Here is a 15,448-nt window from a genome sequence, read left to right as displayed (position 1 = left end):
CTCAAAAAGGACATAATGACATAAATTAAAAGCAAACAACATTTTGAATCCTAAACAAGTAACACTACAGTTCTATAGTCTAATCTGAAGGGTGAACTCAAAAGACATAAATCATACAACACGGTCATTTTTGAAGATTAGAATCCACTGTAAAAAAACAAAAAAAACAAAAAACAATCAAAGTGATGTCGCCGTCATAGAGACTATGGAGGACCAGGAGTGCCACTTAAAAATAAAATGAAGAATCAATTTATCAATTTAATAATTCAAACATAAAAATGTATATAAATAAATCACTTTTAAATGGACAAATTAATAGACATTTTTAAAGTTGTTTATTTTATTCATGTTTTAAAATGTATTTTAATAATACCATAAAACAATGAATAAAAAAAAACATTTTAAATATTTGAATAAATAGACACATTTAAACTGTTTATGTATTTCATGTTTTTAAACGTGGATTAATAAAACAATAAAAAGTACATTAATAAATAATTTAAATTAACAAGTTAAATTGCTTTTTTTTTTAAAAAAGCATTTTGGCATTCCTTTTCTCTCTCTATTTGCCAGATGCTTTTCTTTGCCGTTTTGCCAAAAGCTTTTCTTTATCCATTTGTCAATCGAGTTAAAAAATGCCATTGGACAGTACACACGTGGGAGCAACCAATCAACTGTCGCCTCAATTTGAAGCGCCAACTGTCACTGGACAGTTCGAGATCAAGGCTTTATCCCGCTTTATTTACTTCTGTGGGCTTCTGAGGCGCTGATTGATGGTAATGACTGATTGGCACTGTGGTGATCATTGTTGTGCAAAACATACAAATGGCAGACATTGCAAATATTTTAAGAAAACTAGCCAATGATGTGGATAGTGGTTCAAATTCTCATGTCCCAGACCGACCAACTCCAGGAGGACATAACGCCGTGGACGGTAAGAAAAGTTGCTTATCTCTTTTCTCAGATTTTGTAGTTCGTCTGTATGATAATGTGTTTGTTCACATATGACTTATGCCAATATTACATATAATTTGACATGTTACATATAATTTGACATGTGATAAATAACATAACCCATTTTGAAACGAGGCATTTGTCGCGCCGCGCACGGTGTAACTGAGGTATTATTTTAGTCAGACACCTGCCTCATCCTGGCCTAGTCTCACACACACAGGCGTGCATAAAACCAGTGTTGCTGACGAAGCACTTTTGTGACTTTATTTTTTGCGTAAGCCTTCGCTTTATATCCAGTTGAAAAATATCGCCAATATCGGTCTTGCTCTCCCAGTACAGGATCGTCTCTGTGTTGATCGTCTCGTCGGTGTTTTGGCAGAGGCTGTACATTGCCCCCAGCTGATTCATTTGTCGTTTGTTTCGATGCTGCGCTGTGCTTTAATATTTAAAAAAATATATAGCCGCTCTTTAACCTTGGTGTATGGTGATAATTTTTTTTTTTTTTTTTTTTTTTTTTTTTCAGATCATGTCACAGTTATAAAAGATTTTAGCAGGTCAGTGAAAGTGATTGCTGGTATAATGGGTCGCGTTTATTCACTATTTATATTGCTCTGTTAAAACCGAAAACCAAAAATGACTTTATTGGGGGTTCAGTTTATTATTAAATATAGTATGTGACAATTTAGATAATTAAGTCACGAATATTATCACGTGACACCCTTCTAAATGTAATAAAGGGGATTTAAGAAAACTACACTTATCTATAAAATATTTTGAAAGTATTTAATTTCATTTGATTAAATAAAACAAACCACAGAAGTCCTGGACTATCCTGTACAATATGTACTGTAAATTAAAGGAGCTCTAAGCGATATTGTGTGTTTTTTAGGCCAAAACATTTTGTCACCGCAAACTTCTCAGTATTTGCTAGCTGCCTGTCCCGTGAACACCCTGTAAAAAAGTTGACAGCCCATGCTCCACAAGGGGCAAGAAAAACAAAACAAACTGGGCTAATCTGCACCACGAAACATGGCAAACTGTTCTAGCCAATAACCGAGAAGGATTTAAGGGTGGGGTTTGGGGGGTTAGTGCGTGGATGAGGAGGAGGGGAGGGTCTAGCTAGAGTTTTGTTTGACAATACTTTGAACGTCAACAAGAAGTGACATCACCCAACATCGCTTAGATCACCTTTAAATGAGCATCAGCAACCACCACTTTCTTTAACCGCTGATTCTGTTAAAGAAAGTGAGCACCATGCCATAAGGCAAAAGTGATAACTAAGTGGTTTCGGGGACCAGAATGTTGAAATTTTGGGTCCATGGCCTGGAAATTCCCCAGATCTTAATCCCATTGAGAAGTTGTAATCAATCCTCAAGAGGCAGGTGGACAAACAAAAACCCACTAATTCTGACAAACTCCAAGAAGTGATTATGAAAGAATGGGTTGCTATCAGTCAGGATTTGGAGCATGCCCAGTCGAATTGCGGAGGTCCTGAAAATGAAGGGCCAACACTGATATAGGAGATGGGGAGTATTTTCAGATGCAGCTGTAGTCTCACAAATTCCTGTCGGATATCTATGTTGGTCTATTAAGGTCTATACAGTACAAAAACTTCTGTCATATGTTTTTTCAACTTTATTTTTCAAAATAGCTGCAGTTTAAAAGCATTTTTAAAATGTCATTGTTTTGGGTTGTTTACATTTGACATTTTGTTTTCAAATTTACAGTTGAAGTAAATAGACTTTTCGCAAGCTATGGAGCAGAAGCCAGCAGGAGACCTTTAAGTCGTCGTAGTCGTTCTACAAGACCTCGCAGTAGCTTCACAAGAGTTTTCTGCTGCTTAAGTAGAATGACACAAAGTGTTGAACCAACAAAGTTTGAAAGGGAGGAACTGGAAGCTACAGGACTTGGAGAGAAAAAGGTTACATTTTTTGGTGGGTATTGTGTAAGTTAGAGCCCTGCATTTCAGCCCGAGCCCGACGGGCCCCGACTTATTTATGCCCCTCGGGCCGGGCTTCGGGCCAATTTTCACATTATAGCTAACATGCGGGCTGGGCCTCAGGCCTTTTTGGGTTATCCTTCTATTTATATTTTTACACATTAACAAAAAAAAAAAAATAGAAGTTGACGTCAACGATAGAAAAACAAATATAGAAAGACATTTCATAACCTCATAACTTCCATAATCTGATAATTCAACCCGTTATAATTAAACTGACATACTGACATGACAGTCTCACACACGCGCACGCACGCTTTTCCGTCAGCGCGACCCACGATTATACTTCACTTATATCCACTCATTGTAGTAGTAGCTATTACATGCCTCTAAATTAATGTATTAATAATAGCCTAGTTGGCCAACTAATAATTATAAAACGATGATTCAAGTAGCGGCGAGCATGCATTTCTGCGTCTGCACCTGTTGCTGCGGGCCACGCAGCAAAGAGAGCGCTGGCCGAGTCTGAAAACATTGTGAAGCAGGACGAAGATGACGACGATGAAGTACAGCAATATATGCGCCTAAATCACAACATGGAAGGTGATGGACAAGATGTGCTGCTATGGTGGAAACAGCACGAGACCCTGCTACCGCGACTGTCAAGACTGGCTCGCTCTGTGTTTAGTGTCCAGGTGTCCTGACATTTTATCCTACCCCGTCAGATTTTCCTACCCGGGTTTACTGCGCACGCGCACATCAATATCGCGTCCTTTGTCTCATGCTAAACAACGATATTTAATGTATCTGCCTTACTGTAAGGGTAGGTTTAGGGCTGGGGTAGGTGTAGACTTTAATAAAAACGCAATCTAATTGGTAGAAAATAATATTTATTGCTGGTTTCCTGTAACTGTATCCCTTTTAGCTACAACCGCGAATATAACACATACTTACTGTATTTGCAGTACTGTAAGGGTATGATTAGGGTTGTGGTAGGTGTAGACGTTAATAAACCATAACTTTACAGTAGAATTTTCATTGTGGAATTGTACTACCCACTGTTTTGGTGGGAGGTAGGAAAATCTGACTGCGTAGGACAAATCGACAGAACATACTTGCTGTCGGCTCGGCTGTTTAACGTTAATCGTCTTTTTTTTTTTTTTTTTTTAATGCTTCAAACATTTTTCTAAACTAACTTGATAAAGAAATGAAAAGAAACATAACACAAAACTGACCCCTTTTTTAATTGCTGCAAATAGGACAGGCTTCCGCTGTGTAATAAAATAAATAAATAAAAGCTCGGGCTGGACTCGGGCTGATAATTCGCTGCGCTGTCGGACACGGGTCGGGCTAGGGCCTGAGCGTCTCGGGCCAGGGCTGGGCTCGGGCCTAGATTTGAGGCCCGTGCAGGGCTCTAGTGTAAGTTTTTGTTTTATAGACAAAAGTTTTTAAACCAAAGTTCTAAAAAAATGTTGCTTTTATCTTTTCCTTTTTACAGGCGATGAAAACAATGCAGAAGATTTCAAAAACTACATTCTAACGACATATCCAAAACTTGGTGACTGTGGGGGATTTGAGATTTTAAAAACATCAGGCATGACCCGATCTAGGAATCTGGTGGTGTTGCCTTGCCCAAACACAGGGTACACAATTAAGGCTCTAAAAGAAAATATGGGACATGCTGTCATCTACATACGTCCTATGCAAAAAGACATAGAACTGTCCAGTTCTGTAAGTTTTTTTTTTTTTTTTTTTTTTTTTTTATACTACAGTAAATTACTTATTTGCTAAATTCTATGCTTATTACATTTTAGGCAACACATGTTTTTATCGTAATGTAAGTTTATTTGTTTTATTTTCATTTACAGTTATCTAAAATTCTGAGATTGCTTTTTAATTTAAGGTTGTCTGTGAATCTCCCATGCTTGGGCCAATGGAGAGATGTCTTACCTGTGAAAAACAGTTCAATTTCAATGAACTTAAGGTTCACATTGAGAGCTGCAGGTATGGAGAACATTGACTGGTCATAATCTTGATTTTAATATTCAGTTTCTTATTAGGGAAAAAAAATTTAATTTCATGTTTTTGAAGGCCTAGGACTGAATGTTCCAATCACCTGCCACCAACATTAGAGAACGAACACCTAAATGCACAGACTTCAGACAGTGATTCACTCATCAACCAGTCTCCCACTGAGGAAAATACTGACCAGCTGTTCATCGATTTAACAGATGAAAAAACGGACATGGTAAATTTCAAGTTTACATTGTTAAGCGCTTGTGCTACAATCAAACATTTTCTTCTGCCATAACTTCAGTTTGTAGGTTCACAATATTAGCATTTCAAAATGCTTCTTATTTTTCTAAAAAAATATATAAATAAAAATTTGCCACTTGTTGTATATGTTCATCAAACTGAAGAAGAGAGTGGTCTTGTGGATCATCCACATTTATTTGGTACAGGTTTTATGGTAGATGCTCTTAGGAGTGTCTTTTAATATTTCTTAATTCCTATATCAAAATATTGCCAGGAATCTTTAAGTGAATGGCGGAGGATGCGTGAGGAGCAGGATGATGAATATAATCAGTCTTTGATAGCAGATCAAGCCAAAGTATGTAGGGTAAACTTTATAACAGACATCCTCTGATGACATTGTGTAATCTTTCTGTCTGCATTACAATATGAATTTGTAATTTGTTTCAGGAACTGCAGAAGATGAATAGCGAAGAATCTGAGAATAGACGCAGAAAGGTCAGTCTAAGTTGAGGAAATTGGGATGTTGCTGCCTTTAAGACATTATATATTTACTTGTAATGACTTATGTGTATTTGCGTAGCAGATGCTTAGAAGATAACTTAAAGCAAATTACAAGCTGAAGAATTCTACAAAAGTATCATCACAGAGAAAATAATACTAGGGCTTTAATTCAGAGTTAATAGGTTAGTCAGAAAAAATATAGATTAAACTTGGACAGACATGCACATGTGCAAAATATTGTTGCTGTTTTTCCTTATTCCATGTTTTTGAGCTCTTTGGATAGTTATTAAAAGATCATTTAGGCATTGAGGGAAAGGGAGTGATTAAAAGTCCTGGTAATTGATTTTATTACGCGTTGTGACAGTGCTACAAGGCACCGCACACCGAGACAAAAAAAGACTTGTGTTTTGTTTACTATTGCAGTTTGATTTTGAAACTTGCCTGCATTATTTTAGGCTATTGATGAGAGACGAGCGCAAATCGCAAGTTTACCTGAACTTGCTCATGGTGTGCCACTAAAAGTAAAATATCCAAGCGGCTTAATGAGGACCAGGAAATTTGTTTTAAGTGAATCAATTAAGGTTGGTAAGGTTTATTTTATAGTAGTTTTTTTTTTTTTTTGTGTGCAAAGTCTTCTGTGTTTAAATGTGAAATAATCCAAATGTCTAGGCACTGTTTGACTTTGTTGGAGAAGTGGAGGACGCTACAGAATGGTTCCAGATTCAGGAAGCCTTATCACCACCTCTTAGAAATGACCTATGTGGAACCATTTTTGAAAGAAATATCAGAGGGCCAACCACACTTTTTGTCCAGTGGATTTCCTCCGAAGACGTAGAGGTAGATTTACAAAGGGTTTCTTTTTTTTTTTTTCTTTTTTTCAAATCTTTCAAAGCTTGTCATTTACTGTTTTATGTAATTCATTAGTTTATGCAGACCATTCTTGCACCTGATGGCAATGACAACCATAATAAAGCTGATTATAATTCTGGGACTGTCAGCCCTTTGGATCAACCTAGCACCTCTAATGAACACCTGGCATCGTTCTCCCCTTGTTCAGAGCAGGAAGAGACTGTCCAGAAGTATGAATTAAAATGTTATAGTACCAGTTAACCCATAGCCCCCTCTATACCTGGATCCCATTTGATATACAATGTCATCATTTATCATTTGCATTCATAATATTCTTTTCCAGGACCAACCTTCAAACAATACTGAGTCTCCTTTCAGCCAAGATAGATGATGACAGTCCCACTAGTAATCAGATCAATGTTGTAAGGGATTATAAAGGCAATACCCACAACATACTGAGAAGCACTGTTCAGGCTTTTAGTCGGCGACTATTTAACCTCGGAGCTAGACTGGATGTGATTTTTGTTGATGATACAAAAGTGGCAGAGGGGGCTGTGGACGGTGGTGGTCCCACTAGAGAGTACCTCAGATTGCTCCTTAAGGCTGTCCAACAGTCTAGCATATTTGTGGGCCCTGAAAATAGTAAGAGGTTGCGGCTTGACAGTGAAGGTAAGCATATAAACTAAAGGTCTTATTTAAAATGATTTCATAACATTTAAGTCATTGTAGTTAATTTAAAATATCTTGGCAATTTTCTTTACAGCTTTGCACAAAGGTCTTTACAGGCAGATATCTCAAATGATATCAGTTTGTATAATTCATGGAGGAATGGGGCCACATTTCTTTTCAGAAAAGCTCTTTCTCCAAGTTTGTGGTAAACCCACCCGTCCTGCAACCTTGGATGAAGTAGATGATGAGACCTTTAAAGAAATGCTTTGCAAAGTAAGTATTTTTCTTAAACTGCATAGAGCAAAATTTGGAAGTTATGCTGGAAGAGTACCCCATTAATACAGTGTTATTTGTATTTTAGCTGCAACATGACGTGTGTGTGTGTGTGGGGTGTTTTTTTTTTTTTTTTTTTTTTTTTTTTCAGATAAAAGAAGCCGGAACTCTTCCAGAAGCCAAAGCTGCCATTGAAATGGCAGAAGATTGCCTGTCCATAATTGGAGCCTTTAGATCCATTAGTACTCTTAAGCAGTGGGACATGCTGGTACAGTCAGCTGTGGAGTATTATGTTGATGGGAGATGCAATGTTGCACTGCAACAGTACATAGTATCAAACACTTTCTTGTTTGTTGAAATTGTTTTCATACCTTGTTCTTTGTACATGCTACATGGGGTGTTTTTTTTTTTAACAGGTTTGTCGATGGTTTTAACACCCTTGGACTTCTTCAAGAAATGCAGAAACACACAGATCTGTTTCGCATCATATTTGTTGAAGACAAAAAACCACTGCGATCTTCAGACCTGACATCACTTTTTGAAGTAAACCTGTCAGATCAAGACACCTATAAGAGAGAACTAGAGACCAGGACCTTGTGCTTCTGGAGAGACTGGATCATTGATGTTGAAGGTATTTTTATTTTTTTTTACATATTTTGTCCTATGAAGTTTTATACACAAATTCTGTATTCACTATATATATATATATATATATATATATGATTATAAAGTGGTTAATCCAACAGGTAAATGTAAGTGACATTTCACACAAATATTGATAGATCTTATCTCTATCTCGGTTCCAAAGGAAGAGAGCAGTTAGAGATGTCATTACTTGTCTTAAATAACAATATTAATACTAAATTGTATTTCAGACATTATTGCAAATTTTGCATTTGTGCTGTCAATACTGAACCATTGCATTTCTAAAAACATTGCACAGTAGCATGGTTTCTCTCCTGAACGAACCACATTTTTAACGAGTTACATGGAGAATGATTACATTAGTTATTTGTATATATATAATTATTTACTGAAATAATAATAATAATAAGGTGAAATACCCACCACCAATACACTGTCAGCTTGTTTGGAATGGCACAAACAGTACAGTTGTTAGACTGAGTATCTTCATGTGTTACAGATGAAGAATGTACACCATTGACGCTGGAGAATGTGCTGGAGTTTACTTCAGGGTCTTCAACCATTCCACCCCATGGCTTTCTGCAGCAGCCCAAAATCGAATTTCTTCATGACGCACCAGAGAAAATATTTCCAGAGGCAAACACTTGCAACATTGTGTTAAAATTGCCCATCCATTACAATTACGAGTCATTCAAAATGCACATGAGCAATGGCATACTGTGGGCACCAACATTTGGCGTAGCGTAGTTCAACACATGTGCATTAAAGGGATACTCCACTTTGAAATGAAAATTCTGTCATCATATACTTAGCCTCATGTTGTTTCAAACCTGTATGAATTTCTTTCTTCTGCTGAACAGAAAGGAAGATATTTAGAAGAATATCAGTAACCAGACAGTTTCTGGTCTCATTGACTTCCAGTATGTATTTTTTCCTACTATGGAAGTCAATGAGACCAGAAACTGTCTGGTTACTGATATTCTTCTAAATATCTTCCTTTCTGTTCAGCAGAAGAAAGAAATTCATACAGGTTTGAAACAACATGAGGCTAAGTATATGATGACAGAATTTTCATTTCAAAGTGGAGTATCCCTTTAAAGGTATAGTTAAACCATGAATGAAATTTACCCCATAATTTGCTTACCCTCATGCCATCCTAGGTGTACAACATCTTCCTTTCTTCAGCCAAATAGATGTGGAGTCACATTTAACAAAATCCTAGCAGTTCATATTGAATTGTTTATCACAACGATGCCATAACAAAGCTATGAAAAGTCAGAATTTTATTTATTATTTCTCCAATTGTGTTTGGCTGAAGAAATTAAGACATCGTACACCTAGGATGGCATGAGGGTGAGTAAATTATGGGGTAAATTTCATTAGGGTGGAGTTTAAATGCATTGTTGTTTGAAAATACTATTTTTTTTTTTTTTTTTTTTTGACAACATGAAATGTTACAGTTGTTCAGCTGTTTTATTGCTCCGTGACAATGCACTATAACCAGTCAAGTTCATACAAGATTTGTTCTTTTCTGAAAGCATTAGAAAAAAAACTAATGTAAACATTAACACATTAGTAATTGATGCATGACAGTTAATCTCGTCATACTGACATGGTTAATTCCAACTTTTAATGAGTTTAAAATGTTTACAGTGTGTTAATGCATAAATTAAATGCTTTTTCAGATATTACTGTTGTCTGATTCCTAATCAACAAATACAATGTCTTTCTGATATGCACATATTGTTACAAACTGCTCCGAGACACAAAGTTTGAGGATCCAAATGCAGTTTATTTTAAGTGTTATTCAGAATCGTAATCAAAATACAGGCAAAGGTCATACACAGGCAGGCAATCCAACAAACAGACAAGTCCAGAGGGTGAGGCAGAAATAGGAACACTAGGACACGGGCAGAGATCAAGAACCAGGAACAACGTCGACTAAAACGCTCAGAAATGCAGTGGAATAACGTACCAGACTTCGCAAAGAGAAGACTATGATTCACCAATCATTTGTTTTACAGCAAGAACGGTTTCCATGTAGACAGATAATGCATCTGAGAAAGGTACATCCGGGTTTGGTAGTGTTGCCAGCTCTTCTTCGGTCAAGCCTCGAGGCATATCCAACTCAGGAACATGAACACCTTCTGCTTGTTGCCCTTGAATATCTTCCCTGACTTCATCATCAATGTCAATCTACAACAGTTTCAGTATGAATAAATAATTTAGAAAACTTAATTAAAAACAATTAAATTAATTGATCAGTACTTAGGTTTACATTTTTACTCTTAGATTTTTCATTGTCAATTTATCAGTGAAGAAATAAATGGGGAAAAAAAAGGACCATCCTTCTATAAAAGTAAAGTAATTAAAGGTGCCTTATGCAACTTGGAGCCACCTATAGGCAATTAGTTTAATTACACTTGTAATGGTTACTAACTGAGTTTGATTGACAGCTTTGCCTTTATTGACGTTTTTAAATCTGAAACGTCCAAAAAGCAACAAAATTGTCTCTTTTGCAGAGATCACAATGAATGTTTGCGAACTAACTAGCTAACCTGATGAATGGGGTATTACATTACTGTACCTGTCCAATAGAAACGTGGCCAACTCTGCATCGCTCTTCAATCCAAATGCAAACCTCATCTGCTGCCATCTGACAAACGCCAAACCCAGATTTACTCTGGTTTTACTCGGGGCTTTATCTGATGCTCTCTTTGCATTGCTATATTATCTTTTTTTTTTTTGGCAAGCTCTGTCGCTAGTAGGGCTTTCGTCCGCCATTACTTTAACAAAATATTGGGCGTGTTTGTAACTCTGTGTACCTGCCCTCAAACCCTGTCATTGGCTATCACCTCACACACACCCTTACAAATGTACAGGCCACAAAACGTCCCGACTCCAATATATGCTGGCTACCAAGGCAGTGGGGGGAATGTCATTTCTGACACTCTGCCAGATACTATGTTTTAACGTTAGCTGATGACATATAAGGGTTATTATTGGATATTTTATTATGGAACAAGTTGCATAAGGCACCTTTAACTAAACCCACTGCATAATTACCTGATTTGAGCCTTCCTTCTCATGATTTGACCAAAGCTGCAGCGGAGTTCTGTTGCCAGCAGATCTTAGACTGTGACTATTCCAGGCACTCTGAAATTCTTGTAGATGCCTCTGAATTTGTGGTATGTAAGACCAGTGCAAGGCAAACAAATCCACTTCCTGGTCCGGATTATGCCATCCTTCATCTTCCAACCGACGAAAGGTGGTGTAGAAGAGGTCTGTTACTTGGTCAAAGACATCTCTCCACAACCGCTCAATTCTTACATAAAAAACAAACAAACTTCAGTTAAAAAAAGTTCAGTGAAGGAAAATGCTATTCATGTGGCTACAAGGTAACCAGCCTACCTCTGGTTGTGCACACTTCTTCCTGTGATGTGTGACTGTCTGTTTGCTCCTCTGGTTCTTATCATGAAGCGGGCAACCATTACATTTTCTCCCCCCTTGTCAGAACGCACTCTAGAGGGAACACCATATATTTGTACAGCAGACAGGAAGCTTTGCAGCACTGTTTGAGCCTTGTTGTTTGTGGCAACTTTTAAGTACGCCACAAGCCGGGAAAAACCATCAATTCCCCCATGGATAACAATTCTCCATCTGCAAATTTAAGTATTTAAAGTTACTCATTTAAGAATACAACATGCATTAAAAAATAACTTGTCCCACACAAGCACACAAAAACTATATGCAATGGCTGCAACATTGAACATAATTTTGTGTCCAATAGTACAGGAAAGGTTTTAAGGAATGGCTTTCTTCCTACACCACATATTCACTTATGTCAATAAAAGCATAACATTAAATCATTACATATAACAAGTAGGGCAAGATCAAGCATGCAGACTTTTTTGCATATATTCTGATAATCTGAAAGAATACAAGACTATTACACTATAATTGGTAGCTGAAAACATAAAACAAAACAAAATATTTGATAAATAAAACTTTGTGACTGATGGGAATTTTATTTTGTAGACATATGTAAAGGATTATATTTAGGTGTGTAAGAGAGCAGATTATGTGTGACCCTAGACATTAGCAACATTATCCATTAACTTTACCAAAGAAATGCTTAACACCAACCGAATAAGTTTATGATTCCCATCAATGTGCCACACACTGTTGGGAGCTGGTACACTGTAACGTCGGCGTCGGGCTGTCCTAAGACGTAACCTGCGCAGTTCCATTCCTTCCGGATCTACTCGTCTTAATGATGCTAAAACCCTGTGTTCTGCAACAGATTATAACAATAATATTCATATGTTAGATCTTGCATTTTTTTAAGAGAAACTGCACATTTTGGATGCCTTTTTTTAGCAAGTTTTACATCATTTAAATCTGACTCAAATGAACTAGCGGCACATTGTTATTTCTTGCATAGTGATGGCTGTCTATGTTCAAGTACATCAGATACATACAGATGAAGTGTAATTAGACTGTATTTAAAACATACAGTATATGACTCACACATTGAGTAACTGCGCTCAATTTGTGCTGTTTGATTTAATCTTCCCAGTAAAGTGAAACATAACTTGGCTAGTGATTTGACAGTGTCACCCGCCACTGTAATTTTTTTACCCACATTTGCCTGCCCAAATAGGAATAATGCCCAAAACATACAAAAAGGAATTTTGTAAAGGTGTAAATGGAAAAAGCCAATGGTAGGGATGCACCAAAATGTATTGATTTTTAGCCAAAAGAAAAAAGGCCAAAAATATCTGTTAATTTCAAATGCGGATAAGACATTAAAAATGTCATTAGACATAAAATGTTAATATTTGCTACATTTCCTACTTTGAATATGAAGTTCCCTGGATCTTATGTGTCCCAAGATCATCTTGTAGCCAGCATTGGGGTATCTGTGGTGTATTTCCGACACTATTCTATCCAACTCCTCATTCGTAATGGAGGTGTACAAGTCACGTTTCCTAAAAACAAGGCATGTTTTAATTATAGTAAGGCGTTACACACACAAGTTTTACGTTATACAATTATATTATAACATTTTAACAAATTCCGACTTTAAAGTAGGCTACTCATATACATTCTAGAGCGCCCCCCGCCCCCCACCTCCACATCACGTAACCAACTTAACTGTAGTAAATATCCAGCCTTATGTTTGTTGTAATGCTGTAGAGCGAGGCGGTTGTTATAGCGAAAGCGGAGGGGTCTTGAATCAGACTGAAGGGGTTGTATTCACAATTTGACACAATATTGATTTAAAAGGGAGTTTATTGATTTAAAAAACGATTGTATCTTACATGAAGTCAGTCATGCAATTGACCGCTGTAGTTAAACGCGAGCAGGCATATTCTTTTTGGAAACAACATTGATACATTTTCTTTTAAGTGACATACCTTAAGCCATCACGTGCAAGTTTTCGTCGGACTGTCCTTAGCGACACACCGATACATCTTGCCGTTTCTTCTGCTGGTACATCCAACGACTGGTGTTGTTCAAGAATGCTTGGAACTGCAATAGCGTGACGGCTGCTACAGTCCGAGGGACTCAGTCGTTGAATGACACTCTGTGCCTCATCAAACGTGGCCCAAATCCTTCCGTTTATTGTACAACCACAATTTTCCGCTGCGTTTGCAACGTCTTCCCTCAACTGTGAAACTCTCCTATATACAAAATGATAATCAGGAGGAGAATTTCTTTCGCAGAAATCAGCTAAAGCTAGCAAATCATCCACTATCCCTCTCCAAACACGATCAGATCCACCGGACATTTTTGCACAACAATTATAATGTTCAAGAATGGCGCCTCAGAAGCCCACAGAAAGCGGGATAAAGCCTTGATCTCGAACTGTCCAGTGACAGTTGGCGCTTCAAATTGAGGCGACAGTTGATTGGTTGCTCCCACGTGTGTACTGTCCAATGGCATTTTTTAACTCGATTGACAAATGGATAAAGAAAAGCTTTTGGCAAAACGGCAAAGAAAAGCATCTGGCAAATAGAGAGAGAAAAGGAATGCCAAAATGCTTTTTTTAAAAAAAAAGCAATTTAACTTGTTAATTTAAATTATTTATTAATGTACTTTTTATTGTTTTATTAATCCACGTTTAAAAACATGAAATACATAAACAGTTTAAATGTGTCTATTTATTCATATATTTAAAATGTTTTTTTTTTTATTCATTGTTTTATGGTATTATTAAAATACATTTTAAAACATGAATAAAATAAACAACTTTAAAAATGTCTATTAATTTGTCCATTTAAAAGTGATTTATTTATATACATTTTTATGTTTGAATTATTAAATTGATGAATTGATTCTTCATTTTATTTTTAAGTGGCACTCCTGGTCCTCCATAAGAGACGACTCGTTCTTCCCTAGTAACATTAAAGATTCGTCGTTCAAGAACGACACATCACAAGGCACCAAACAAAGCAAAAGAGCTGGTAGGTAACCTTTATGTATGGTTTAATCTGTTTGTATGGTTTTCTCAGATCAATGTTTTTACCCAGTCAGGCTCTGCTCGCGTTGGTCGTGGTTGATTTCAATCGAACGTTCAGTCAACGTTTAATAAAACACAATAAAAGTAAAATACGCTGGGGGGCTATCAAACAATAAACAGTCATGTTGATTTGCATATTTTGTATCAGTTTATTTTGTGACAGTGACCACATATAGCAAGATTGCACCAAATGACAATATGCACAGAATGTTCCATAATAATAATTGTCTGGTGACACGTTACTTGTTAATGCATGAGAGTAAGTCAGTTAGAGAGTCAGTTAAATTGTCAGGCCTAACTTAACCATTTACACATGAAATGTTGTGGATGCATTCTGTGCATTTCATTTACAATTTGATTTTTTTTTTTTTTTTTGAGATTGAGAAAAACAGACACACATAAGTGTTTCTTTTGAAGGCAGGGAAGAGAGCAGTGGCAAGCCATGAAAAGAAGTAAAGATATAGGGAGTTTCTTTCAATGAAAAAAATAAAAAAATAAATAAATATATGGGATGACAAAAACTAAATTAATCAAAAATGTGCTTTATTACTGCATTTGTTTACAAGTAACTTATTCAAGTTAATAATAATAATAAAATCAATAGGATATAGGTAATACACTTTTTTTTTTTGGCCACTGGCGGCCACCCCATTAGGAGGCAGTGCCCCAGCATGGCCCCCCCACTGAAAATGCTCTAGACACGCCCCTGCCCGTTAACCGTAGTAAACAAACCGGCGCTTTCCAACTAATCAATTAAACCACAGCCTTTTGAAGTAGCGCTATACCTCAACTTGCATATATATTTGTTTCTTTCACCGGAGCACCACCTGAGTCGT

At 36.8% G+C, this 15,448-nt stretch overlaps 2 protein-coding genes across 6 annotated transcripts; one reads left to right on the top strand and one right to left on the bottom strand.

The window, feature by feature from the left end:
* The first annotated feature begins 465 nt into the window (after nt 1-465).
* On the top strand, nt 466-9,484 carry LOC113054982 (G2/M phase-specific E3 ubiquitin-protein ligase-like). Of its 4 annotated transcripts, none has more exons than XM_026220850.1 (15): nt 466-934; nt 2,682-2,888; nt 4,392-4,624; nt 4,797-4,897; nt 4,985-5,141; nt 5,424-5,504; nt 5,597-5,644; nt 6,106-6,231; nt 6,320-6,487; nt 6,575-6,729; nt 6,843-7,168; nt 7,263-7,441; nt 7,593-7,765; nt 7,858-8,072; nt 9,095-9,484. In XM_026220850.1, exons 1-15 carry the CDS (start codon nt 826-828, stop codon nt 9,130-9,132), a joined length of 2,316 nt encoding a protein of 771 aa, XP_026076635.1. In that variant the 5' UTR covers nt 466-825; the 3' UTR covers nt 9,133-9,484. The 4 variants fall into 4 exon arrangements, with proteins under 4 accessions (XP_026076635.1, XP_026076632.1, XP_026076634.1 ...); XM_026220847.1 differs by lacking the exon at nt 9,095-9,484 and adding an exon at nt 8,586-8,928; XM_026220849.1 differs by lacking the exons at nt 5,424-5,504; nt 9,095-9,484 and adding an exon at nt 8,586-8,928.
* Nucleotides 9,485-9,855: 371 nt separating this feature from the next.
* On the bottom strand, nt 9,856-14,205 carry LOC113054983 (uncharacterized). 2 transcript variants are annotated; one of them, XM_026220852.1, is made up of 6 exons: nt 13,507-14,205; nt 12,944-13,077; nt 12,233-12,380; nt 11,498-11,746; nt 11,153-11,411; nt 9,856-10,282 (listed from the first exon to the last, which is right to left on the bottom strand). In XM_026220852.1, the coding sequence occupies exons 1-6, from the start codon at nt 13,878-13,880 to the stop codon at nt 10,082-10,084; spliced, it is 1,365 nt and encodes a 454-aa protein (XP_026076637.1). In that variant the 5' UTR covers nt 13,881-14,205; the 3' UTR covers nt 9,856-10,081. The 2 variants fall into 2 exon arrangements, with proteins under 2 accessions (XP_026076637.1, XP_026076638.1); XM_026220853.1 differs by lacking the exon at nt 13,507-14,205 and adding an exon at nt 13,245-13,424 and having other exon boundaries at nt 9,859-10,282.
* Between the last annotated feature and the right edge of the window lie 1,243 nt (nt 14,206-15,448).

The sequence above is a fragment of the Carassius auratus genome, chromosome 36 (genome assembly GCF_003368295.1).
Source record: "Carassius auratus strain Wakin chromosome 36, ASM336829v1, whole genome shotgun sequence".
In the NCBI taxonomy this organism is placed as follows: domain Eukaryota; kingdom Metazoa; phylum Chordata; class Actinopteri; order Cypriniformes; family Cyprinidae; genus Carassius; species Carassius auratus.
Note: the sequence above shows the minus strand (reverse complement) of the source record. Positions and strands in the feature narration are given on the sequence as shown.